Below are 25,312 nucleotides of genomic sequence, written 5' to 3' on the forward strand. Positions count from 1 at the left end.
TTGTGTTTTTACTTCAATCACAGTGTCTGCGGACTTTCACGTTTTAATGCATGCTCATTCGATTGAATGTCGCTGAGGTCCTGATTTTCTTTTCTCAAGAGTACCACAAAATCACAGCATCATCATACTGCAATAATAATGCAGCAGTGAAATTAAGTTAGAGAAACTTAGTTCAAATTCTATCAACATTTTTTGTTCAGATTTTGACATCAACCTTTCAATGCAGCACATGAGAAAGTCTCTGAATCGATCAAGAAATTGAATAGAGAATATCAAATTTATTGCTGGTTTTCTTAAAATTCTCCACAGAGAATTCATTACAGCTGCTACCCTCTTAAGATGCTTCCAGCAGCAATTTCTGGGAAGTTCCAAAAGCCTACATGCACTGCTCTGGTCCAAAAATCAGATTAATATAATGAATAATACACCATCAGACCAGTCTCGAGAAACAAGAGAAGTAACATGTGAAGTTCTGAGAAGGTTTTCCAGAAAACATAGCCAGCTTAAGTGAAAACTCTGAACTTAATAAATATTGGGGATGGAAGACCATAAAACTATGTTGGAATTTGTGAAGATTGAGGAATTTGAGATAAAAGCTGAGAAATGGGTTGACAAAGATTGGAATGATGGCAGGTCAGTAGAAGAAAGAAGTTTAAGGAAGCAGAATTTATAGAGTGTGAACATTGTTTAGAGAGTGTGGACAGTATTAGTGAAATTGACAGAATGATGGCAGGATATGGAGATAGAAAAATTAGCACACCTTGAATATTGGCTCACCAACAAAATGAATCAATTCTGCAGTCTTTTAGTTGGTGAGAGGGGTTAAAATGACCTGGCTAAATACTGCCATGCAAGTTTATGTACAAAAACTTAATATATTAAGTAAATGATTCACTTGTGGGAATCATGAACATATTTTAAATGTACAGACATTGAATGAAATATAAATATTTTTCTTCTGCATTTGTGAAAAATTACACAGCAAGAAATTTTAAATTTTGCAACTTACTTTATCTGGATAGAGGTCCTTTCATGGAAAGGATGCCCGAGAACATAAAATATGAATCTTACATTCAAAACTCGATGTTCAACGTATACAAATAACAGTTCAACTATTCTATTTAAAATTTAAAACCCATGAGCAAATGTCATTGGGGTTTAGATAAACATTGTGAAGTTCTTCATCATCTAAATAAACATGATAATTTGCATAATTAAGAATCACAGTGCTTAGTTATAATACTGCAGCAAAATTTCATGATTGTCCTTCGGCATTTTAAAGCAATCCTTTGGAAAGTATACATAAGCAATTTTTCAACTCACTACAAAGTAAGTAAGAAAAGTTAATCTTATAAGAACAAACATTTTACATGTTTTAAAGATATAAATAATGAATAATGCAACAGCATATTGCAATTCACAATATAATGGTAGAGTCAAAAAGAAAAGCAAGTGTGTATGCATGGCCGCATGGTTTAAGAGAAAACAACATTTGGCTTACAGGAAAAAAATGTAAATAATTGTCCAAACCTGTACAGATCTGATTTGTTCAAATGTGCTGTTTCCAACAAAGCAGGCTTTGTACACAGACATTGTACATCATGGGTATAGAATGTTTCAGGGACTATAAATCAAATATTGAAATGTACAATTTGTAACCACAACAACATTCTAACAATAAGTACAATGATGTGATAATTTAAACATGGAGGATTGAACTTCCTTTGGAGATTTGTTCTTGTCTATTTCTACTAAACACAAAAGTAATAAGTGGGTAAATAATGTGTTCATTTGTCCTGACTGTAAATTTGAGCCATATTTTACTCATCTATTAAATTTGTAATCTTTATAAAACACACAAGATACATTGCCATAATGCTGCATAATGATGGCTTTAAAATTATCAGACCTGTGGATCACAGTATGCACCAACATAGTTACTTTGTCCCAGTTTTATCATACATACTATAATATCTTACATATTATCAGGTTACAGGTAACACGTTACTCTTAATAATACAGGAAGCAAACCAACACAAGAAGTGGGCATTCAATTACAGAAAAAATAGTAAAGGAAGTGTCAGGGAGAAAACAGTGAATGTTAACTAAAACATTACCCTGACTGAGAATGGTTACAGTTTTGAAGGACTCAAATAATTGAGGTGTTTCTACTTCTTCTTTCTTTTCTTTGGCTTGGCTTCGCGGACGAAGATTTATGGACGGGTAATGTCCACGTCAGCTGCAGGCTCGTTTGTGGCTGACAAGTCCGATGCGGGACAGGCAGACACGGTTGCAGCGGTTGCAAGGGTAGAATAGGGAAGATTTAACAGAGGGTTTTCAAAATTGGGAAAGATTCCCAACTCATGAGCAGGTAATGTAGCTCCAAATAAAAGAATGAAGTGCAATTTTCTACATGGGAGAGTTATTAGAATGTAATAAAAAATAACATTTGTGATAAGAGTTTATACCATTATTAAATGGCAACTAGATAAACATTTAAAAGGACAAAAGTACAGAAGAATATGGAAAAAGAGTCAGGTTGGATGCACATTTCCATTTGACAGCAGTGATTAAACGGTAAAAATGATGATCACTGCTGTTCAAGGGTACATTAAACAAGAAAAACAATGATGCAAATAATTTATTCTGCTTCTCTTCATCTCATTGCCTGAATTTACCTCAGTTCATCTAAATATTACGTGTTGTTACTTGATATGTACTGCTAACTTTCCAGAATTTTACTTTAGAGAGGACTGAATTGTAACATTAGCACTACAGTTTAATATTTCCTTGCTCCTAAGATAAGTAAAAGCACCTAGGTACTTATAGCATTAAGGCTACATTCAAAAGCAATTTCCTTTTATTGTGATAAAATGTTGCTCCAGACAATAACATTTTTTAAGTTATTCCCAAGACATTTGTATCTTTGGCAAGGCCAGCATTAATTGCCCATTTCTAGCTAATAGTAAGCTGTCTTGTTGAATGATTGTACCCAGTGTGGTGAAACTAGTAGTGATATTAGGAAGGCTGCTACAATATCTTGATCTAATGGAAACAACATAAAGACAATACCTACCTATTTATTACTTGGTAGGGAAATTGGTGGTAGTGGTGTTTCTGTGTGCTTGTTGTATGTCCTTACTTGATCTTAGAAGGTTCTGCTGTATTACCTCAAGATATCTTGTAGTTAGTGCTTCACTTTGATGCACTTGTGGTGGAATGTTCAGTGTGGTGAGTAGGGTTCTTGAGTGCTGCACTCATCTATGTAAATAAAGATTTGTTGATAGTGAATTCTACTCATTGCAGAATTCCCAGTCTCTAAACTGCTGTTGTTAAATGGCTGATTCAGATAAATTTATGGTTAATGATGACTCAATACATATTGATGGTCTAGGAATGAACAGTGGGAGTTCTATGGAATATTAAAGGAATATGACTGGATTCTTGCTAGAGATGACCATTGCCTGGCACATATGACACAAATGTTACTTATCTCTTATCAGGTCAAGCCATGCTTCATTAGGTGAAGCATTGTGAATGGAATTAAACAATCATTAACAAATAAAATGGCAGTGCTGCCGGAACCACCGCTGGTGCAGACCCAGGGAGAGTGGGGAGCAGAGGCACAGTGCTCCTCTGCAGGGCCCTAACACCCAGTCCTAATGCCAGCAACTCCATACGGGCTTTAAACAGTGTTAAAACAAACCAATGGTGTATTTTTAACATCCTGCAAATACATGGTCTGTGCCCAAGATGACAGCACCAATGCTGGAGAGCAGCCACGAGGGGGTTGCAGATTCTTCAGGAGCAGGCAGACTGGCACAGGCTACCAGAAAGCGGAAGAACACCTCCCCAACCCCCATTGAGAAGAAGCAGAAGTGATGGCCCTACAGGACGGTGACTACAGCAGTGGACCAGTGAAGGGCTCAGTGGCTGAAGGACCCACACAGGCTATGGCTGTTGGTGGCCTGAGGTAAAAGGACCCACAAAAGCTGCAGCTGATGGAGACTGGTTCAAGGGAACCAGATATGAGGAGCAGGATTCGAGAGGGTGCTGAGGGAAACAAGGGCCTTAGATGCTGAAAGCTTCCTAATCGTATCAGCAGTTTGGAGCTCGGGTTGCCAAAGTGCAGTGCAGCATCAGATGTTGCAGGGGCGCTGGAGGTGAATCCACTGGCACTGAGTGTCTCCAAAGAGACTCTCTTTTGCTTCTCTTAATGTAAGGGGCATTGGGCAGCACAAACTTTATGGCAGGCAAAGAAAATTTTGTGTAATATTACATTTTCTGTATTATATGACAATAGGCCGGCATGGTTGCCTTTACAGTGGCAGCAATCAGGATTGGACCTGGGTTTGAATCCCACGCTGACTGTAAGGAGTTTATACGCTCTTCCCGTGTCTGCGTGGGTTTTCTCCTGGGACTCTGGTGTCCTCCCACCCTTCAAAAACGTACCAGGGCGTAGGTTAATGGGATGTAAATTGAGTGGCTCAGACTCTTAGAGCCAAATTGGCCTGTTATAGTGATGTATGTCTAAATTTTTGAAATTAAAAATAAAAGAATCTTAAATCAATTATCCCCATTACTAACCATTTGATAGTGGAAAGGTTGGTGTAACAGCTACAGATGGTTGCCTCTAGGCCACTGTAGTGACAATTCCTGCAGTCATGTATTGAGTTGATAGGTCTTCAACAACCATACATCAACTTTGGTATGAGATACAATTCTACAAGTGCAGACTTTAATCCTGATTCCTATAGAATAGATCTTATTAAGACTCCTTGATGCCACAGTCAAACAATTTCTGCTTTGATGTCATTTTCACCCCATTTCTGGATGTCAACTCTTTTGTCCATGTTTAAAATCAGGTCTTCAGTGGAATCTAAAGTCAAGTGGCTTAAAAACAAACTGCACTGAGATTTGGTGAGTGAGTTATTTGAGTAGTGGGTACCATCAATTATCTTTTCATAATTTTGGTAAGGACTAAGGTTCGGCTGATTGGTCGGATTGGATCTATCTCACTTAAGTCCTTTGCTATGATGGCAGCTGATTCTGCAGGAAGAAGTTTCACTACTAATATTGAAATATTATTGGTGCTCAGATATTTTTTTGCTTTTAGGTGAATTGAATGACATGAATAATGCCTCACGTGATGGCCTTGAGAAACCTATGAGGATCATCCACCGTGTACTTATGACATAAAGTAATTGCAAACAGTCAGCTTTAAGTTTTACACGCACATTATCGTGGAATTTTGTTCAGCATTCATGTTTAGATGTACCTTTGATGCAAGATTGCAGTTTTGATTTGATCTGTTGGTTTTAGGATTGTTTAATTCTGCTCACACATGCTATCCTGTATTTTAGTTTTACAGGAATAGCTTGATGTTGCTTCTCATGTGCTTTTCCACCATGATTTGGAGTTGGGATGACGGGATAAGACCATGAGATTATAGGATGTGTTGAAGTATGATGTTGCTGACTGACCCATGGTTCCTGCATTTTGAGCCACTGAAATATCTAATGAGATCTTGGCATTGTTGTCAAGGACATATACATTTTTGATGCGTAGACTATCTATTTCACATCCTTCCAATCTACTGGGACCTGTCCAGAGAATTTTGGCAAATTGTCACCAAACTGATTCCATCTGCATTGAATTCGTCCAAGGTTATTGAATGAAGATCTACCGGGACCAATGCCTGAAGAGGGCGCACAAGATCGGTGAACCGGTGCGGACTCGAAAGGCCAACATGGCCTGTTTCCGCTCCGTAAATGGTTATATGGTTATAAATGTGGCTAACCGCATTCTTAAAGATTTGACCAACTAATCAGTAGTGTTACTGCAAACCACTTGGTAAGAGATTTGGAACTAAAGGAATGGAGAGGGATAATATGTGATCATTTACAAGAGTTTTTTTTAAACACATACAGCATTACTTAAAAATGTGTTTCTATGAACACCTCCAGAATATTCCAAAGCAATCTGGCTAATCTTATTGCAAACTATACCTGTTCTATCAATGTCCCAAACAGAAACAGAAAATGAAAGAAATGAGAACCTGCAGTCTATTCTTGCTCTCCAGATTTAGAATGATGATTTTTGCAGTGCTTTAACACAACTTTGCTTGAAATGAAATTGTTCTTGTTTTGGATGCTAGTTCTGCGGACAGCTTTAATTTTTCTCATGCACCTGGTCTGGTGGCAAAATATGATTTGGACTTCCAGTATTTCTTTCTAGGTCACTAGAGCACTGTTCTTTATCCGGTAGAATTGCAGCAACAACAGTAACTGCCAATTGGAATAATTACTTATCACTTAGGATATTCGTCTCTCTACCGCTAATAAAGATCAGAATAATTACTCATGGGTATTTTCTTGCACATTCAGTTTCAATTCCTTTTCAAAGCAGAGAGAATTCTAAAAATAAACCAGATAATAGTTTTCTGGAGAGATGTTCAAAAAACTTCTAACTTTTTTATATTCCTCGTTAAACTTAGACTTTTGTTTAGCTTATTATTGAAGTACAAATTGGGTCTTCCAGCTCAAAGAACAATGAATAAAGGCAATGATGGAAGCAATTCATTGTATAGTTCAGAGCTTCCCAACACAAAATTATTGGAATGCCTCATAAAACAATGCAATTTTCTAATTTGGACAAATATCAAGTTATTTTGCAGAAGTTTCTACTGATAAAAATATTCTGTTTCTGAAATAAGAATAGATCTCCTGAGTCGCCTGTCACTTTTTCCTCATACCTTGAAGAAGGGCTCAGGCCTGAAACATTGATTATATATCTTCAACTACTGTGAATGCTGCGAAACCTACCGAGTTCCTCCAGCACTTTTGTGTCTTTACTACAATCACAGCGTTTGCAGACTTCTGTGTTTTACAGGTATAAAATAAAACTCATTGCAGCATTACCAAAGTTCCAAAAATATTCCAATAAGTGCTGCTAACTTCTGAAAATCTGAATGTGAGTCTTCAGCTGGGCTCCAAGTAGTAGTGAGGTATAAAACAATCCATTAAGTTGTCAACCAAAATGAGTTTTAGGCTCACTTTTTTGGATGTTTGCTCAGTGTGGACTCTGATTGGAGGTCATTTTCACAAACGTTTCATAATTCTCCTTCAATAAGTCACAGTTTAACACTCAAAAGTAAATCTGTCCAAGACCTTACTAGTTAATGTATCCTCCATTATAATTATACCACAAATTCCATTAGTTGTTCTTCTCCAAGAAGGTCTAAGGATAAGCAGTTCATTGAACGTTTGCCATAGAAAGTGGACTTAGTGTTACAATCTGCTGTAGAATAAGTATAACAAAATTGGCTATCTTTGTCCTCGTAAATACAGCCAAAAGTATAGCTCTGAGAGGTATCTGAAGTCAAAGCAGAACATAAAGGTGGTTGTTGTTGGTACAGGCGTACATCATCTAAACTTTGACTGTGGCGATCAGCCGAGTTCCTTGGCTTAGACTGTGAGGCCTGAGAAAGTGAAGATAATTTTGTTCATTCAATGCAGTTTTTTTTTTAATTTTGACACCTTGTACTTCCATGAGAATCTCTCTTTCTCATTCTTTGTATATTCACTGGTAATTACCCAAAGAGTTTTAAAAGATTATTATTTTACTAAAAATAAAATAGGTATCAGATTTCAAATTTATTGTCCGAGTACATACATGACATCACATACAACCCTGAGATACCTTTTTTCCTGTGGATGCAGCAGAATGAGATAGATTTACTGTAAAATTATGAGAACAAACCATTTGTTGATCTACACTGTAAATACCTGTGCTGAGAGCACCAATTGGATGATACTTTTTTCAGCATTATACAGTGAGTTATAGATTCATAGCGTACAGCACAGAAATGGGACCTCTGACCCACTATGTGCATACTGATCTTGTGCCCATCTACAATAATTCCATTTGCCTTTATGTTTGTATGTATGTTTTGTTTATTTAAAAGCATCTATAAATATCCCTTGAACAAAGTCATTATATTTGATTCCACCTTCTTGTCTGCATTCCACTCCAGATATTAACACTTCCTGTGAAAAATCATAGCCCTCAGATCCCTTTTAAAACTCCTTCCTTTCACCCCAAATCTGTGATCACTTGTATTTTAAATTCCTGCCTTAGTAAAAATATTTTGACCATCTAACCTATCAATATCTCTCATATTCATGTATACTACTATTCAATCAACCTTAGTCTCTATTGCTCTAGGGGAAACAAGCCCAAGCTATCAAATGTTTCCCCCCCCCCCCACCCCCATAATTGAAGTCTTCCAATCATGCAATGTCCTGGTGATTCTCCTCTGCATTCTCTCCAGTACAACTACAGCCTTTCTAAAGTGTGGTGACTAAAATTGCACACAATACTCAGGGCTGATGCCAGACTATTTTGTGCACCTTCCCCCTCCAAAAGTAAATCTTACCTGCGAATGTTCAGAGGGTCACTGTGGGAATTGGAACCATCCACCTAGGGTTTAGCATTGAAGCTTGGGTGGGGGTGGGGGGGGGGTAAGTGGGTTGGGGGGAGAGGGAACCATGGTGGGGGAATGGGGGAGCAGAGTCCGGGGTGGGGGATCTGGAAGTTGTGGGGTGGAGCAAATGACGGGGAAGGAGGGAGGGGAAACAGGGTCTACAGAGAGCAGGGACTGGGAAGGAAGGGGAGAGGGGGACCAGGGAGAGAGGGAGAAATGGGGACTGGGGAGGGGGAAGCAGGGACTGGGAAGGGGGGAAGAAGAGACCGAGGAGTGTGGGGAGCAGGGAGAGAGGGAGGGATGCACTGGGCTCCAGCAACCCAGCACCTAGCCAATGTGGCCAGAGCTGAGCGAGGGCATTTGCACTCCCCGCCCCCTCTCTCAGGGAGCCGCAATACCATTACCATCCCCAAGCCCCTCACTCACTGGGCAGTGCCTCCCCCCAAATAAAGTCTTACCTAATCACCGCGTATTGGCTGGGACACTTTGCAAATGTGTAGCCTCACTTGAGCTGAACTTGTCCGACAGCTCAGTGTAAGTAAAGAGTGCAAAGGTTTTGAAAACATTCCATGCGCTCGAAAGCCCGCCATGTCAGACCCAAAACAGCTGCCTGGGCCAAGTTGCAGAACACACACGTATCCTAGTCCAAGAGGCAATTTCAAACCAGACTCAGTCTCTGGCAGTGAAACTGTAGTGAGGGTAAAACCATGTAGACAAGAGCATGGAGAGGGAGGGAGTTGCCTGGCTCAAACCACATCGAACTGCTACACTTGTGCCCTATGTGGAAACATACAGACCCTGGGATGACTCAAATTCAAAAGCCGGACTGTCCAGCCTAAAACTGGACATCTGGCCACCCTGACTGCATGCCTCTGGTCTGCCCTCTAGACAACTGCCTAGTTCACCTAATGGTAGCGCCGGGCCTGACAATACTCCAACTGCAGTCTAACCAGTGTTTTACTAAAGTTGCAACATAATGTTCCAACTCTTACATTTAATGTTGATTTATGAAGGCAAGCATTCCATATGCCTTCACCACTCTAAAGACCCATGTTGCCACTTTCAGGGAACTATGGACTTGGGTTCATAGTTTTTTAAAAATATTTTTTTATTTTTCACACTGTGAACCATATCAACCAAAATACATACAAACATTTCCCTCTTAAATATACACAGTGGCATTTTCTCCTCTTTTTTCGCCCCCCTACCTTCCCTCCCTCCTTCCCACCCCCCTCCAAAACCAATAAACATTCAACATATACAATACAATAAACCCATTAAACAATGTCATCACACAATGAAAATAAACAAGAAAAATGTGTCATCTACTTTTACACACTGGATCAAGGCATTTTGTCTTATCATTTTAGGGGGTGGAGGTCCGAGTAAAGCCCTCTCTGTTATGTTCCATGTACGGTTCCCAAATTTGTTCAAATAATGTGACTTTATTTTTTTAAATTATATGTTATTTTTTCCAATGGAATACATTTATTAATTTCCACGTACCATTGCTGTACTCTCAGGCTCTCTTCTGATTTACAAGTTGACATTATACATTTTTTTGCTACAGCTAAGGCTATCATAATAAATATTTTTTGCGCTTCAACCACTTTGAGGCCTAATTCTTTACTTCTTATATTACTTAGAAGAAAGATCTCTGGATTTTTTTGTATGTTGTTTTTTGTGATTTTATTTAATACCTGATTTAGATCTTCCCAAAACTTTTTCACTTTCTCACATGCCCAAATTGCATGTACTGTTGTTCCCGTTTCCTTCTTAAAGCAAAAACATCTATCTGATAATGTTGGATCCCATTTTTTAAAAAACTTTTGGGGCGTGATATATAACCTGTGTAACCAATTATACGGTACCATGTGTAACCTTGTGTTTATTATATTCTTCATAGTTCCAGAACATAACTTTTCCCATATTTCATTTTTTATCTTTATGTTTAAATCTTTCCCACTTTTGTTTGGGTTTATAGCTTATTTCATCATTTTCCTTCTCTTGCAGCTTGATGTACATGTTCGTTATAAATCTTTTAATTATCATTGTGTCTGTAATCACATATTCAAAGCTGCTTCCTTCTGGTAATCTCAGTCTGTTTCCCAATTTATCCTTTAAGTAGGCTTTCAGTTGATGGTATGCAAACATTGTACCATGAATTATTCGATATTTGTACTTAATTTGTTCAAATGCTTATAAATTATTTCCCAAAAAACAATTTTCTATTCTTTTAATTCCTTTCCTCACCCATTCTCTAAAGGAAAGGTTATCTATTGTAAAAGGGATTAGCTGATTTTGCGTCAATAATATTTTTGGTATTTGGTAATTTGTTTTTTTTCCTTTCTAAGTGAATCTTCTTCCATATATTGAGTAAATGATGTAATACTGGTGGGCTTTTATATCGTACCAGCTTTTCATCCCACTTATAAAGTACCTTCTCTCCTATTTTATCTAGGTCTATCTTAGTCCAGTCTGGTTTTTCCCTTGTCTGATAAAAATCTGATAAATACCTTAATTGTGCTGCTCTATAATAATTTTTAAAGTTTGGTAACTGCAAACCACCTTGGTTGTACCTCTCTGTTAATTTATCTAACGCTATCCTCAGTTTACCCGCCTTTCTATAAAAATTTCCTTATTATTCTCTTTAGTTCATTAAATGATTTCTCTGTTAAGGGAATTGGTAACGATTTAATTAAGTATTGTATCCTTGGGAAGACATTCATTTTAATGCAATTTACCCTCCCTATCAACATTAGTGGTAATTATTTCCAATGTTCTAAGTCTTCCTGTAATTTCTTTATTAGTGGCTGATAATTATTACAAGTGGCTTAAATTATTATCTAACCTAATACCTAGGTATCGGATTGCTTGTGTTTGCCATTTAAATGGTGATTCTTTTTAAAATTCTGTATAATCCGCATTACTCATTGGCATCACTTCACTTTTATTTGCATTGATCTTGTACCCTGATATTTCTCCATACTCCTTCAGTTTCTTATGTAATTCTTTTTTTGATATTTCTGGTTCTGTTAAGTATACTATGATGTCAACTGCAAATAAACTGATTTTATACTCCTTCTCCTTTATTTTTATCCCTTTTATTTTATTTTCTGTTCTTATCAGTTCGGCCAATGGTTCTATTGCTAAAGCGAACAGTGAGGGAGATCATGGACATCTCTGTCTAGTTGACCTACTTAATTTAAATTGGTTCGATATATATCCATTTACTGTTACCTTCGCCAATGGTACATTATATAATGCTTTAATCCAATTAATATATTTTTCTGGTAGATTGAACCGCTGTAATATTTTGAATAAATAGTTCCATTCTACCCTGTCAAAGGCTTTTTCAGCATCTAAAGCAACAGCCACTGTTGGCTTCTTATTTCCTTGAACTGCATGAATTAGATTAATAAATTTACAGACATTATCCGCTGTTCGTCTTTTCTTAATAAATCCAGTTTGATCTTGTTTTACTATTTTTGGTACACAGTCGGCCAATCTGTTTGCTAATAATTTTGCTATTATCTTATAATCTGAATCAAGATATTGGTCTATATGATGCTGGTGTTAGTGGATCCTTCCCCGTCTTTGATATTACTGTAATTATTGCTGTCTTACATGAATCTGGCAAGTTTTGTGTTTCTTCTATCTGGTTCATTACTTCCAGGAGAGGAGGAATTAATAACTCTTTAGATGTTTTATAGAATTCTATTGGGAATTCATCCTCTCCAGGCATTTTATTGTTCGGCAGCTTTTTTAATATATCCTGTACTTCCTCTATTTCAAATGGTTTTATTAGTTTGTTTTGTTCCTCTTCTTGAAATTTCGGCAGTTCAATTTTAGCTAAAATCTCTTCTATTTTATCATCTTTCCCCTCGTTCTCAGTTTGGTATAATTGTTCATAAAATTCCTTGAAGTTCTCATTATCTCCAATGGATTATATGTAATTTGTTTGTCCTTTTTCCTTGATACCAATACAGTTCTTTTAGCTTGTTCTGTTTTAAGTTGCCAGGCTAATATTTTGTGTGTTTTTTCTCCTAGTTCATAATACTTTTGCTTTATTTTCATTATGTTCTTCTCCACCTTATACGTTTGTAATGTTTCGTATTTTATTTTTTTGTCCGCCATTTCTCTCCTTTTTGTTATATCATCCCTTGTTGCTAGTTCCTTTTCTGTACTTACTATCTCCCTTTCCAACTGTTCTATTTCCCGATTGTCGTCCTTTTTCATCTTAGTTACATAACTTATTATCTGCCCTCTAATGAAAGCTTTCATTGCATCCCATAATATAAATTTATCTTTCACTGATTCCATATTTATTTCAAAGTACATTTTAATTTGGCATTCAATAAACTCTCTAAATTCCTGCCTTTTAAGTAGCATGGAGTTTAACCTCCATCTATATGTTCTTGGTGGGATATCCTCCAGTTCTATTGCTAATAACAGGGGTGAATGATCTAGCTTTATATTCAATTTTCCTAACTCTCCCTTGAATATGGGCCGACAACAAAAACATATCAATCCTTGAGTATGTTTTATGCTTACTTGAATAATATGAGTATTCTTTCTCCTTTGTGTGGTACCTCCTCCTTATATCCATAAGTTTCATTTCCTGCATTGATTTAACCATAAATTTGGCCACTTTATTCTTTTTGCCAGTCTTTTGTCCAGTTTTATCCAACATTGGATCCAAATTAAGGTTAAAATCCCCTCCTATCAATAGCCCTTGCAAGTGTATAATCTTCAAAAAAATATCTTGCATAAACTTTTGATCCTCTTCATTAGGTGCATATATATTGAGCAAATTCCAAAATTTTGAATATATCTGACACTTTATCATTGCATATCTCCCTGCTGGATCTATTATTTCCTCCTCTATTTTGATTGGTACATTTTTATTGATTAATATAACTACACCTCTAGCTTTTGAATTATATGATGCTGCCGCTAAGTGCCCTACTCAGTCTCTCCTTATTTTATTATGTTCCACTTCAGTTAGATGCGTTTCCTGCACAAATGCTATGTCTATTTTTTCTTTTTTCAGTAAATTTAATAGCCTCTTCCATTTAATTTGGTTATGTATTCCATTAATATTTATAGTCATATAATTCAACATGGCCATCTCATACCGCTTACACCTCATTTCCGCTTCCTCACCACCACCATCCCCCTTTTCCCCATTTTCATCTCTCAGTTTTCCCTTTTTAAACTCAATGTATGACAACACATTTAAAACATAAAATACTTCAACAACTCCCACATCCAATATTCCCTTAGCCACAAATGTGTCCCTCGCCCCTCTCTGAGTTGCCCCTTATACCTTACCGGGCAACCACAACTCCCCTCTCCATTTGGATTGCGAACCCACTCGCAAGCATCAACTGATTTTGTAGTGATGTTATTCTCTCCCACCCAACCTCCCCAGAAAAGACTTTTTTTTTTACACATATAACAAAGCTCACCCTCTCTTTCTTTCCCCCTTACTTCCTTTCTTCCCTTCTCTTCCCCTTCTATAGTTCTTACATGTACATTATTTTTACATCTTTATTTGTATTTTATCGCCGTTCTTCATTCTTGTTACATTTCTTCATCTCTCCTTCTGTCCTCCAAGCATTCTGCAAATTCTCGTGCTTCCTCCGATCCAAGAACAGTCTGTTTTGCTCCCCAGGGATAAATATTTTAAGCACAGCTGGATGTCTTAACATAAATTTATAATCTTTTTTTCCATAGGATCGATTTTGCTATATTAAACTCCTTCCTCTTTTTTAAGAGTTCAAAACTTATGTCTGGGTAAAAAAATATTTTTTGACCCTTGTATTCCAATGGTTTTTTGTCTTTTCTAATTTTATTCCTTGCCCGCTCCAGTATATTTTCTCTTGTTGTATATCTCAAAAATTTTACTGAAACAGATCTTGGTTTTTGATGTGTCTGTGGTTTCGGGGCTAGTGTTCTGTGTGCCCTTTATATTTCCATTCCTTCCTATATTTCTGTCATTCCCAGGACCTTTGGGGTCCATTCTTTTATAAATTCCTTCATATCTGTGCCTTCTTCATCTTCCTTTAGGCCCACTATTTTTATGTTGTTACGCCTACTATAATTTTCCAACATATCAATTTTCTGAGCTAACAACTCTTGTGACTAACGTTTTTGTCACTTTTTTCCAATTTTCTTCTTAAGTCATTAACTTCCATTTCTATAGCCGTTTCTCGTTCTTCCACATTTTTCTAATCTTTTCCCTATTTCTGTCATGACCAGCTCTATTCTACTCACTTTTTCTTCTGTACTTTTGATTTTTCTTTTCATTTCATGCTCCCATTTGTTATTGAAAAAAAACTATCTATATTCTGTCCATCTGTCTTACCTTCTATTTCTCTGTGCAGATCTTGGTCGTCTTCTTCCTCTTCTTCTGTGTCTGGACCTGTGTTTGTGTCTTTCCTGATGAGTTGCTTGTCTCACTTTGCTGGGCTTCTTCTTGCTTGGCTTCTGGGCTACTCATCTGTTGGGCCTTCTGCTGCTGCTCTTCTTTCCTTTCACTTGCCTCTTCTTCCAGCTGAGAGCCGTGGTGTCGGGCATCCCTCAGCTGGTCGTGCTGTGTTTGCCCGCTCCTCAGCTGAGCCCCCCTCCCGTTGGTGTTCTCCTTCTCCTTAGTATGCATCTGTCAATGCTCCACCCAATTTTCCAGCTGATATATACCCTGCTTTAGCCTGAGATAACCTTCCTCACTATCCACAATGCCACAAATATTTGTATCATCTGCAAGCTTGCTTGTCATATCTCCTGCATTCACATCCAAGTTATTAATATTTATCACAAGCTGCATTGGATCCCTGTGGTACACCATTGGCAATAGACTTTCAATTGAAAGACACCTTCTAACACTACTCTCTGCTTCCTTTCACTTGCCTTGGATCCCATGTGCTTTAACCTTCTGGACCAACCTAGAATGTGGGATCTTGCCAAATGCTTCAAGTCCATAAAGGCAACAACTACTGTTCCTCCCTTTGTGAATTTCCAATTAGCATCTCAAAAAGCTCAATTATTAGTGAAACAGGATTTTCCCACATAAACCAATACTTCCCATCACTAATCAAGCCCCGCCTTTACAAATGTACAGAGAACTCATTTTACCTGGAATTAAACTTGAAATATAGCCTTTTACGGATCACTTATTCTTTGGAGCGTAGAAGGTTGAGAGGGGATTTGATAGAAATATTTAAGATTATGAAAGGGATAGACAGAGTGGATGTGGATAGACTATTTCCGTTAAGAGGAGGAAAGATTAAAACAAGAGGACATGAGTTAAGAATTAAGGGGCAGAGGTTTAGAGGTAACATGAGGGGGAACTTCTTTACTCAGAGAGTGGTAGCCGTGTGGAATGATCTTCCGGGAGAAATAGTGGCGGCGGAGTCAATTGTATTATTTAAGAAAAGGTTGGACAGGTATATGGATGAGAAGAAGATGGAGGGTTATGGGCATTGTGCAGGGAGGTGGGACTAGAGAGGGGTGTTTGGTTCGGTGCGGACTAGAAGGGTCTAATGGCCTGTTTCCGTGCTGTAATTGTTATGTTATATTAGTATCTCTCTGAAAATTGAGCAAAATTCCTCATGAATCATCCTTGAATTACACATCCAGACTGCAGTAGATGATGCCATTTCCAGTGCTCCTTTTGGAACTGGGTGTGGGAGTGTTTGTCCAAAGAGTACTTGCTGCTGTATTCAACTGGGACTACTACAGTTGCCCTGGAATATCTGCTGGGTAAGGGAATTGGGTTTTTTTTTCCCATGGGCTTCTTGTGCAGTCCCAATCGTTCTCCTCAGTCCTACTCCCAACTCCACTTTGGTCAAATCTCAGGCCCCGATCTGTTGTGGGCTCCTTGCTTTGATTATTCTGAATCATTCTGAACCATTAGGATGACTAGAATTTCAAGGATAAACACTTTCATCAACAAACTCTCCTAGATAAACAGTTGGTGATCTGGAATGCAGAGGTACTTCAAAGAACCAGACTCCGGTTTTTCAACATAAGTGATCAAAGCAAAACTACTTCATACCTGTGAGAGAGAGTCTACACTTTGCCCTCGTAGTTTAACCAAAGGATCAGATAAAGTGGTTTCCTTGTTGATGCCTATAAAATGAAACAGACTCTCAATTCATTCCTTAAAAACTCCATAATCCATCATTTGCCAGAAGAATTCCAATTCATGATGTTACAATTCATCTTTGTTTTAGTTTAGTTTAGTTTATTTATATATCACATTTAAAACAACTCACATTGACCAAAGTGCCGTACAGATCATAAATTACATCTTAACTTAAGCAGCTATTTAAAGTGCAATATAAAATGGGTACTCGAGGTTTAGAATTGTACATACAATGTGATAACAATCAACAATCACTTCAAAACGCTTGCAAGTAAAAATACAACTTCGTCCTGGATTTGATGGATAGAGCAATATTGTTCCACAGTTTTGGGGCTGCTATTGCGATGGCATGATCTCCCAAGTTTGCAAGTTGAGCGCGGAACAATCAGGCGCCCTAGATTGGCCAATTTGAGCGGTCTTGAAGTGAGGAGGGCATTAGGAGATTGGTGATGTAGGAGGGGGCTAGTCTATTAATGGCTTTGTAAACAAACTGGAGAACTTTAAAATCTATCCTCTGTCGTACTGGCAAACAGTGAAGGGAGGTGAGAATAGGGGTGATATGGGGTCCTTTTTCTTGGCTCCTGTCAGGAGCCTTGTTTCCGCATTCTGAAGATGGGATAATGGTGACTAATTCCCATGTCAAGAGAGTTTGAGTAGTCTAAATGACAGAAAATGAGGGCGTGGATAACTTTCTCGAGGTCTTTCAGTGACAGGAATGATTTGATTTTGGCAGTAGTGTGGAGCTGAATAAAGCCAGCTTTTACTATTGTATTAACTTGTTTGTCAAACTTGAAAGTGGAATCGAATATCACATCAAGGAACTTGACGTGTGGTTTAATGAGGGTGGCTAAGTTGCCAAGGGTATTGGCTCCATCCAATTTTCCACCTGATATATACCCTGCTTTAGCCTGAGATAAGCTTCCTCACTATCCAGTTAGGAAGGCCAAGTAGGATGATCTCAGATTTGCCTTCGTTTAGCTGCAGGAAGTTTTGAGCCATTCAGCACTTTATGTCCTCCAAACAGTCGATGAGGCTGATTATCTTTGCTTGATCGTTGGGCTTCAGAGTAAGATAGAGCTGGGTGTCATCAGCATAGGAGTGGAAGGAAGATATGGCCAAGGGAAAGCATGTATAAGGAGAAGAGAATGAGGCCCAGAATAGACCCTTGTGGAACCCCACAGGAAAGGGTAGCAGACAAGGATGAAAATTTTCCCATGCCCATGTGGACCCAGAAAGTCCTATCACTGAGATAAGATTTAAACCAATTCAAGGCCGTGCTGTTGACTTCAACCCTCTGTCTGAGGTGATCTATTAAAATAGCGTGATCTACCATATCGAACGCTGTACTAAGGTCAAGGAGAATTAGAATGGTGGAGCTTCCTGAGTCAGTGGCGAGGAGCAGGTCATTATATACTCTTAGTAAGGCCAACTCTATGCTGTGGTGGGCCTTATAACCTGACTTAAATTTTTTTGGATATGTTGTTTTAATGTAGGTAGGGCAACAATTGGCTAAGAACAACTTTTTTTGAGGACCTTTGACAAGAATGGCAGTTTAAAAACAGGTCTAATTTTTGGGTGTGGAGGGGTCTAGTTTGGGTTTTTTCAGGAGGGGCTAGACCACAGCACACAAAGCAAGTTGAAACTGTCCCAGTGGTCAAGGAACTGTTAACAATAGAGAGGATTCTAAGACCCACTGCATTGAAAACATCCCTCAGGAGGGGAGTGGCGATAGTGCCAAGGGGGCAGGTTGTTGGCTTCATGGTGAACACAATCTTTCTAAGGGTGAATAGTGTGGGTAGGCTAAAACAGACCAGGTTAGATGAACAGAGCAGTGGTACAGTTAGATTCCAGGTAGAGGGGGGAATGTTGGTCCCGATGTTCTCCACTTTGTTTATGAAGAATTTTTAAAATTCTTCACATTTGGTAAGGGAAGCATCAGAGTTGGTGTTAAGTGTGGGACCCAATGATTGGGTATTGAACAAGACCTTGGGGCTTTGGGAGTTGTTGGAAATTAGATTTTAGGTTTTAAAATCTATTGTAAACATTTCCACAGTTATAATTATATGAGATGTTGACCTGTGTTGTTCAAGTCACTTCTCTGATTATCATTTGTTAGAGTGATCTATTGTATTATAAAGTTGATATGGCTGTGTTTTGTTCTGCTCTGAGATTTGTATTCTGTGATTTCATCACCTTTCGATGAAAAATATTAATCAGTGGTCTTGGTAATGGGCATTCGATATAGAATTCAGTAATGAGAGAGATTATCAGTGATATGTTCAACAATTCAATATGTATCAGATCCAGACTGGTCCAGACTGGTCAGAACAGCTGGGTGGACCTGTATTTGCCTGGTTCCATTGTAATCTGTAGCAGCTTCACTTCCCTTGTCCAACAAAGCTACAATAACTCCCAGGATAACAAAGCTACAATAACTCCCAGGATAACAATGCTACAATAACTCCCAGGATAACAAAGCTACAATAACTCCCAGGATAACAATGCTACAATAACTCCCAGGATAACAATGCTACAATAACTCCCAGGATAACAATGCTACAATAACTCCCAGGATAACAATGCTACAATAACTCCCAGGGTCTTCTCTTTGGCTTGGCTTCGCGGACGAAGATTTATGGAGGGGGTAAAAAGTCCACGTCAGCTGCAGGCTCGTTTGTGGCTGACAAGTCCGATGCGGGACAGGCAGACACGATTGCAGCGGTTGCAAGGGAAAATTGGTTGGTTGGGGTTGGGTGTTGGGTTTTTCCTCCTTTGCCTTTTGTCAGTGAGGTGGGCTCTGCGGTCTTCTTCAAAGGAGGTTGCTGCCCGCCAAACTGTGAGGCGCCAAGATGCACGGTTTGAGGCGTTATCAGCCCACTGGCGGTGGTCAATGTGGCAGGCACCAAGAGATTTCTTTAGGCAGTCCTTGTACCTTTTCTTTGGTGCACCTCTGTCACGGTGGCCAGTGGAGAGCTCGCCATATAACACGATCTTGGGAAGGCGATGGTCCTCCATTCTGGAGACGTGACCCATCCAGCGCAGCTGGATCTTCAGCAGCGTGGACTCGATGCTGTCGACCTCTGCCATCTCGAGTACTTCGACGTTAGGGGTGTAAGCGCTCCAATGGATGTTGAGGATGGAGCGGAGACAACGCTGGTGTAAGCGTTCTAGGAGCCGTAGGTGGTGCCGGTAGAGGACCCATGATTCGGAGCCGAACAGGAGTGTGGGTATGACAACGGCTCTGTATACGCTTATCTTTGTGAGGTTTTTCAGTTGGTTGTTTTTCCAGACTCTTTTGTGTAGTCTTCCAAAGGCGCTATTTGCCTTGGCGAGTCTGTTGTCTATCTCATTGTCGATCCTTGCATCTGATGAAATGGTGCAGCCGAGATAGGTAAACTGGTTGACCGTTTTGAGTTTTGTGTGCCCGATGGAGATGTGGGGGGGCTGGTAGTCATGGTGGGGAGTTGGCTGATGGAGGACCTCAGTTTTCTTCAGGCTGACTTCCAGGCCAAACATTTTGGCAGTTTCCGCAAAGCAGGACGTCAAGCGCTGAAGAGCTGGCTCTGAATGGGCAACTAAAGCGGCATCATCTGCAAAGAGTAGTTCACGGACAAGTTTCTCTTGTGTCTTGGTGTGAGCTTGCAGGCGCCTCAGTTTGAAGAGACTGCCATCCGTGCGGTACCGGATGTAAACATCATCTTCATTGTTGGGGTCTTTCATGGCTTGGTTCAGCATCATGCTGAAGAAAATTGAAAAGAGGGTTGGTGCAAGAACACAGCCTTGCTTCACGCCATTGTTAATGGAGAAGGGTTCAGAGAGCTCATTGCTGTATCTGACCCGACCTTGTTGGTTTTCGTGCAGTTGGATAATCATGTTGAGGAACTTTGGGGGAATCCGATGCGCTCTAGTATTTGCCAAAGCCCTTTCCTGCTCAGGATAACAATGCTACAATAACTCCCAGGATAACAAAGCTACAATAACTCCCAGGATAACAATGCTACAATAACTCCCAGGATAACAATGCTACAATAACTCCCAGGATAACAAAGCTACAATAACTCCCAGGATAACAATGCTGCAATAACTCCCAGGGTAACAATGCTACAATAACTCCCAGGATAACAATGCTACAATAACTCCCAGGATAACAAAGCTACAATAACTCCCAGGATAACAATGCTACAATAACTCCCAACCACAAAAGCACCATTCTTTAGACACCAACTTTATTCCCGGCGGTTTCCTGGTCCAGCGCACTGACTACATACTTTGTGGCATTGGCAGGTATCTGAGATATGTGGAATTGGGCTTCGGCTTGTTCACTTGTGGTTGTGATGTCCAGAAGGTGGGCGGTTTGAGTGTAACTGTGTTCTGTAGATCTAAATTGTTCCTTGCAGCATTTTGCAATCCAAAAGAGACCATTTTGGATCATCAGGGTCACCACTGAGGTCGTTTGTGGATTGTACAAACAATAAGTTCAATTTTTAACTATTTGGTTCAAACATTAAGTTTAATAATTCAACAGTTCAGTTTCCATGGTCGAAAATGCGAGCTGACCTGCTGACTTGGAGATAGAAAAAGAAACCACCCAGCCTCGCGCTGTCAGTCCACTGCTTGGACTCCATCACGTGCCAGACTCCCACTCTTGCAAGAGCCCAAACCTCCGAACAATGGTTTGAGAATTAATTTTCACCCACTTAATATATGAACCTTGAGACCAGTTTCTTTCCGTATCAAAGTGCAAGCACCAAAATGTAACTTTCAGCTCACCTTGCTGATAATCCTGTTCTAAGAAGGGATAATCAACAGATTCACCTTCAATCAGCTTGTTTGACTGAAATATCTCGAGTGAATCTTCTGCAGTAGGGAATAGAAATTCTATGTTATTGAATTATGTTCAGAATAAGAGATTTTGCATCTGAGTACTTTGGGAGTTAAATCATAGCTTCAAAGTTTAATATGAATATTATGATCCAGACGGAGTTGTGGGAACTTTTACACAAATTGCTATCGTAATGTTGAGTGATTAGGTGAATCGACCTGCAACTTAAAGGATTTCACCAATATCCTTACCATTATTCTCTGTCCGATCTTTGCTACTGCTTCCAATTCCTGATGTATGAGAACTTCCACGACTCATTATTGAACTACAGGATTTAACTGATTCGATGAACAATGGTTCATCCACTGCCATTTCTGCAGACATTCTATATCTTGAGTCGGCTTCAATTCCAGAGGTATGCGAACTGCCATGACTGACCGTTGACTGGCGGGAGAGCTGTTTGTTCCTTCCACTCCCTTGGCTGCTCTCACTGCCGAAAGAATGTGCATCTAGTCGCTCTAGATCCATCTCAAAGGCATCACTGATGTATGATTCTCTATAATGCTTTTTGTCTGTTGGTACATGTTGAAGAATTGTTACTATATCAATGCACAATCCATATTTCCCAAAAGAAATGTACAATAAATTAGTTATATTTTTCACTGTCCAAGATGATTAAAAATACAAGTTGACAAACTTGGGAGTTTATATGCCCCAACTCCATGTTTTGAAAGGAGGATTGCTGAATGAGGTAGTTTCCTTCTTATTCATAAACATAATCGGTGCTAGTTTCTCATGAAAACAAGGTATATAAAGCTACCATTAGCATTCATACATCAATAAATTTATTAGAGATCGAAAAATTCTGTGAATGAAAGGAATTCATGTTATAATCTGGGAAATAAATGAATTTGCTTCTTAAGTAAACAAAGAATTCCTGGAGACAGCAACCATGGGCAGAAATGGACATTCTGAGTTTCTGGTCTGGACCCTAAATCAAAACTAAAGGGCACAAGAAGATAATTACATACAAAAAGACAAAAGAAGCTGGGAGAGAGAACCAGAGGTGAAAGGACAGGACAGAAAGTGTAAGAGGCAGAGAGAGACAAAGAAAGAGACACCATGAAGTGATCTCCCTCGTGCACCCATCCCTCCCCACCAATTGCCTCTCCCCCCTCCCCCCCCCAGCACCTTCCCCTGTGGCTGCAGGAGGTGCCACACTTCCGCCCACACCTCCTCCCTCACAACAGTCCAGGGGCCCAAAAAGCCTTTCAAGTGAAGCACTTGTGTATTTGCAGGAACCGCATCTGGTGCTCCGGTTGTGTCCTTCTCTACATCGGAGAGACTGGGCGCAGATTTGGAAATTGCTTCGCTCTGTCTGCACCAGTGACAGAGACCTCCCAGTAGCCAACCATTTCAGTTCTGTGTCACACTCCCATACTCACTTGTCCATGGGCTTATGTACTAACCCACCAAGATCACCCACAAATTGGAGGAACAAAACCTGATTTTCCATCTGGGCCCTCTCCAGCCAGATGGTATTAACATTGACTTTTCTGGTTTCTGCTAACCTGCTCTCCTCTCCCCCACCTTCCTACCCTCTCCCTTTCCCTTCCCACCTCTCCTCCCTTTCCCTCTCTGTTCACCCAGCCATCCCTACTCCCCTTGATCGCTGCTGTCCCTTCCCTCCCTTCTCCACCTATGATCTGTGCCTCCCCCTCCCCACTCTTTTGTTTGGATGCCTGCTGACATTTTTCCATACCTTGATGAAGGGCTCAAGCCTGAAACATCAGTTATGCATTTTTACCTTTGCTATACAAAGGGTACTGTTTAATCTGCTGAGTTTCTCCATTTTTACCACTAGGAAATGTGCGGGGGCGGTGGGGGAGAAAAGTTAGAGAGGGGTAAAAATATGAATACAGAAATGGGTAAAGAAGAGATGGAAATTGTAGAACTAGATAGAGGTTGGAGTTAGCTACATTTAAGGCATATAATGTATTGTTCCTCAACTTTATGATTGCCCTCACTCTGACAATGGATGAGTCAAGAACAGACAAATTGTTGTAGGAATGGTTGGGGAGTTAAAATGATTGGCTACTGGAAACTCATGAACAGAGCTTATCCTAATCCATGCTCCATGTAGAGGAGGTCACATCGAATGCAGATTAGGTTGGACAATGTGCATGTAAACCTCTGCATCATCTGGAAGGTCTGTTTGTGGCCCTGGGAGATGTATTTGTGGATCTCTTCTACATTGGTGAGACCTAATGCAGATTGGGTGACCACTTCATTGAACAACCTGCACTTTTTTTAGTTCTAAACTTAAGGTGTCTACAGCTAATCATGTTAGCTCACCTAACCATTCCTACAATATGTCTGTTTTTGCTTCATCTATTGTCAGGTTGAGGCCAAACATAAACTTGAAGAACAATGCATCATATTCTTCCTGGACTGCATTAAATCTAATGGCATGAACATTGATTTTTCTAATTTTTCCATTTGGTTCCACTGTTTCCATCTCTTCTTTACCCATTCCTGAATTCACATACTCACCCCTCTAACTTTTCTCCCATCCCTTTCCTAGTGGTCTCTCCCTCTATCTGTTTTGCGCATTCTGTCCTATTTCTTTCACCTCTGGATCCCCACCCCAGCTTCTTTCCCCCTTTATGTACATAATATTACCCCTTTCCAGTTATTTTTGATAAATAGTCTAGAACTGAGATGTTGACTGGTCATTTCTACTCATGGATGGTGTTCAACATATTAAGTTCCTCCAGAAACTATTTCGTTTGCTCAAAATTGTAGCATCTGGGATTTTGCATTTCTGTATTTGCCGTTCACACAGGCAGAAACAAGCAATTCACATTCCAACCACGAGGTGGCAGCAGCCACCCAATCAATCAGGGACACTCAAAGTGGCACCATTTCCAAAGACCAAACCTGGATGAGGATGTACAACCCAAATGCATTAGAGAAGCACTAAAACCATGGACACTGGAAACTTGAGCAACTAATATGCAGCTGGAGGTCTCAGCAGGTCAGGCAGCATCCATGGGTATAAAGTCAAGGTTTTGCACTGGGACACTTTATCAAGACCTGAAATGTTGACTGACCTTTTCTACTCATGGATGCCGCCTGACTTCTGAGTTCTTATACCTTTGCAATGTTTCCAGAAAGTACATTAATATGTAGCATATCAATTTTGTTCTGAATTTATTAAAATTAATCCTGCTGTCTTTCATTCAGCAAATATTCCCATTTTCATTTTCCAAAAAACCTTGAGACCAATCCATTCCCATGAAAACCCTTTTAATTGGACCTTGCAGTGGCTCTCAGCCCTGATTATTTCCTGCTGCCCAGTCTGCCCTAAAGCTCTCTGCCATGCCATGTAATAGAATAGTTGAATAGCCCAAAAGCCTTGGCACAGTGGTGCAACTAATGGAGCTGTTGTCTCACAATGCCAGTGATCTGGGTTCAAGCTTCACTTTCAGCGCTGAATGCTCAGAGTGTGCATGTTCTCTGTGACCATTTCCTCCCTATTCCCAAAAAACATGTGAGCTGGCAGGTTAATTGGCCAATGTTAAGAAGAATTTGTTTCTGCTACTGTGGATGCAGAAATAAAAGGTAGGATCTGAGGTGAGTGAGTGCAGTGGAAATGTGTGGAGAGTAAGATAGGTTAGGGTAGGATATGTAAAAGGTTAAAATCTTGTGTTTTTGATTCTTAGTTAATTTTGTGTCTGTCTCTTTAAGAGAACTATTGTTTGTAGTGTTACTGTGATGTAATATGTCTAATATCCACCCAGGCTAATGGCTTTCTCTTCATTGTACAAGATGTGAAGGAAGCGTGAGCATGAGA

The 25,312-nt window shown here is 39.6% G+C and overlaps 1 protein-coding gene across 4 annotated transcripts in view; it reads right to left on the bottom strand.

Annotated features, from left to right (window-relative positions):
* Positions 1 to 989: 989 nt before the first annotated feature.
* The window catches only part of LOC138760348 (FERM domain-containing protein 6-like), a 114,889-nt gene continuing 90,566 nt past the window's right edge, over positions 990 to 25,312 (bottom strand). For 2 of the 4 annotated variants that reach the window (XM_069930818.1, XM_069930817.1), the window contains exons 11-14: positions 21,708 to 22,028; positions 21,405 to 21,491; positions 16,545 to 16,618; positions 990 to 7,480 (exon numbers count right to left, since the gene is read on the bottom strand). In XM_069930818.1, the coding sequence (XP_069786919.1) occupies positions 7,199 to 7,480; positions 16,545 to 16,618; positions 21,405 to 21,491; positions 21,708 to 22,028 (764 nt within the window). In that variant the 3' untranslated portion in view covers positions 990 to 7,198. The remainder of the gene's footprint in view (positions 7,481 to 16,544; positions 16,619 to 21,404; positions 21,492 to 21,707; positions 22,029 to 25,312) is intronic. The other 2 variants (XM_069930820.1, XM_069930819.1) reach the window with 2 other exon arrangements.

This window comes from Narcine bancroftii, chromosome 4 (assembly GCF_036971445.1).
Source record: "Narcine bancroftii isolate sNarBan1 chromosome 4, sNarBan1.hap1, whole genome shotgun sequence".
NCBI lineage: Eukaryota > Metazoa > Chordata > Chondrichthyes > Torpediniformes > Narcinidae > Narcine > Narcine bancroftii.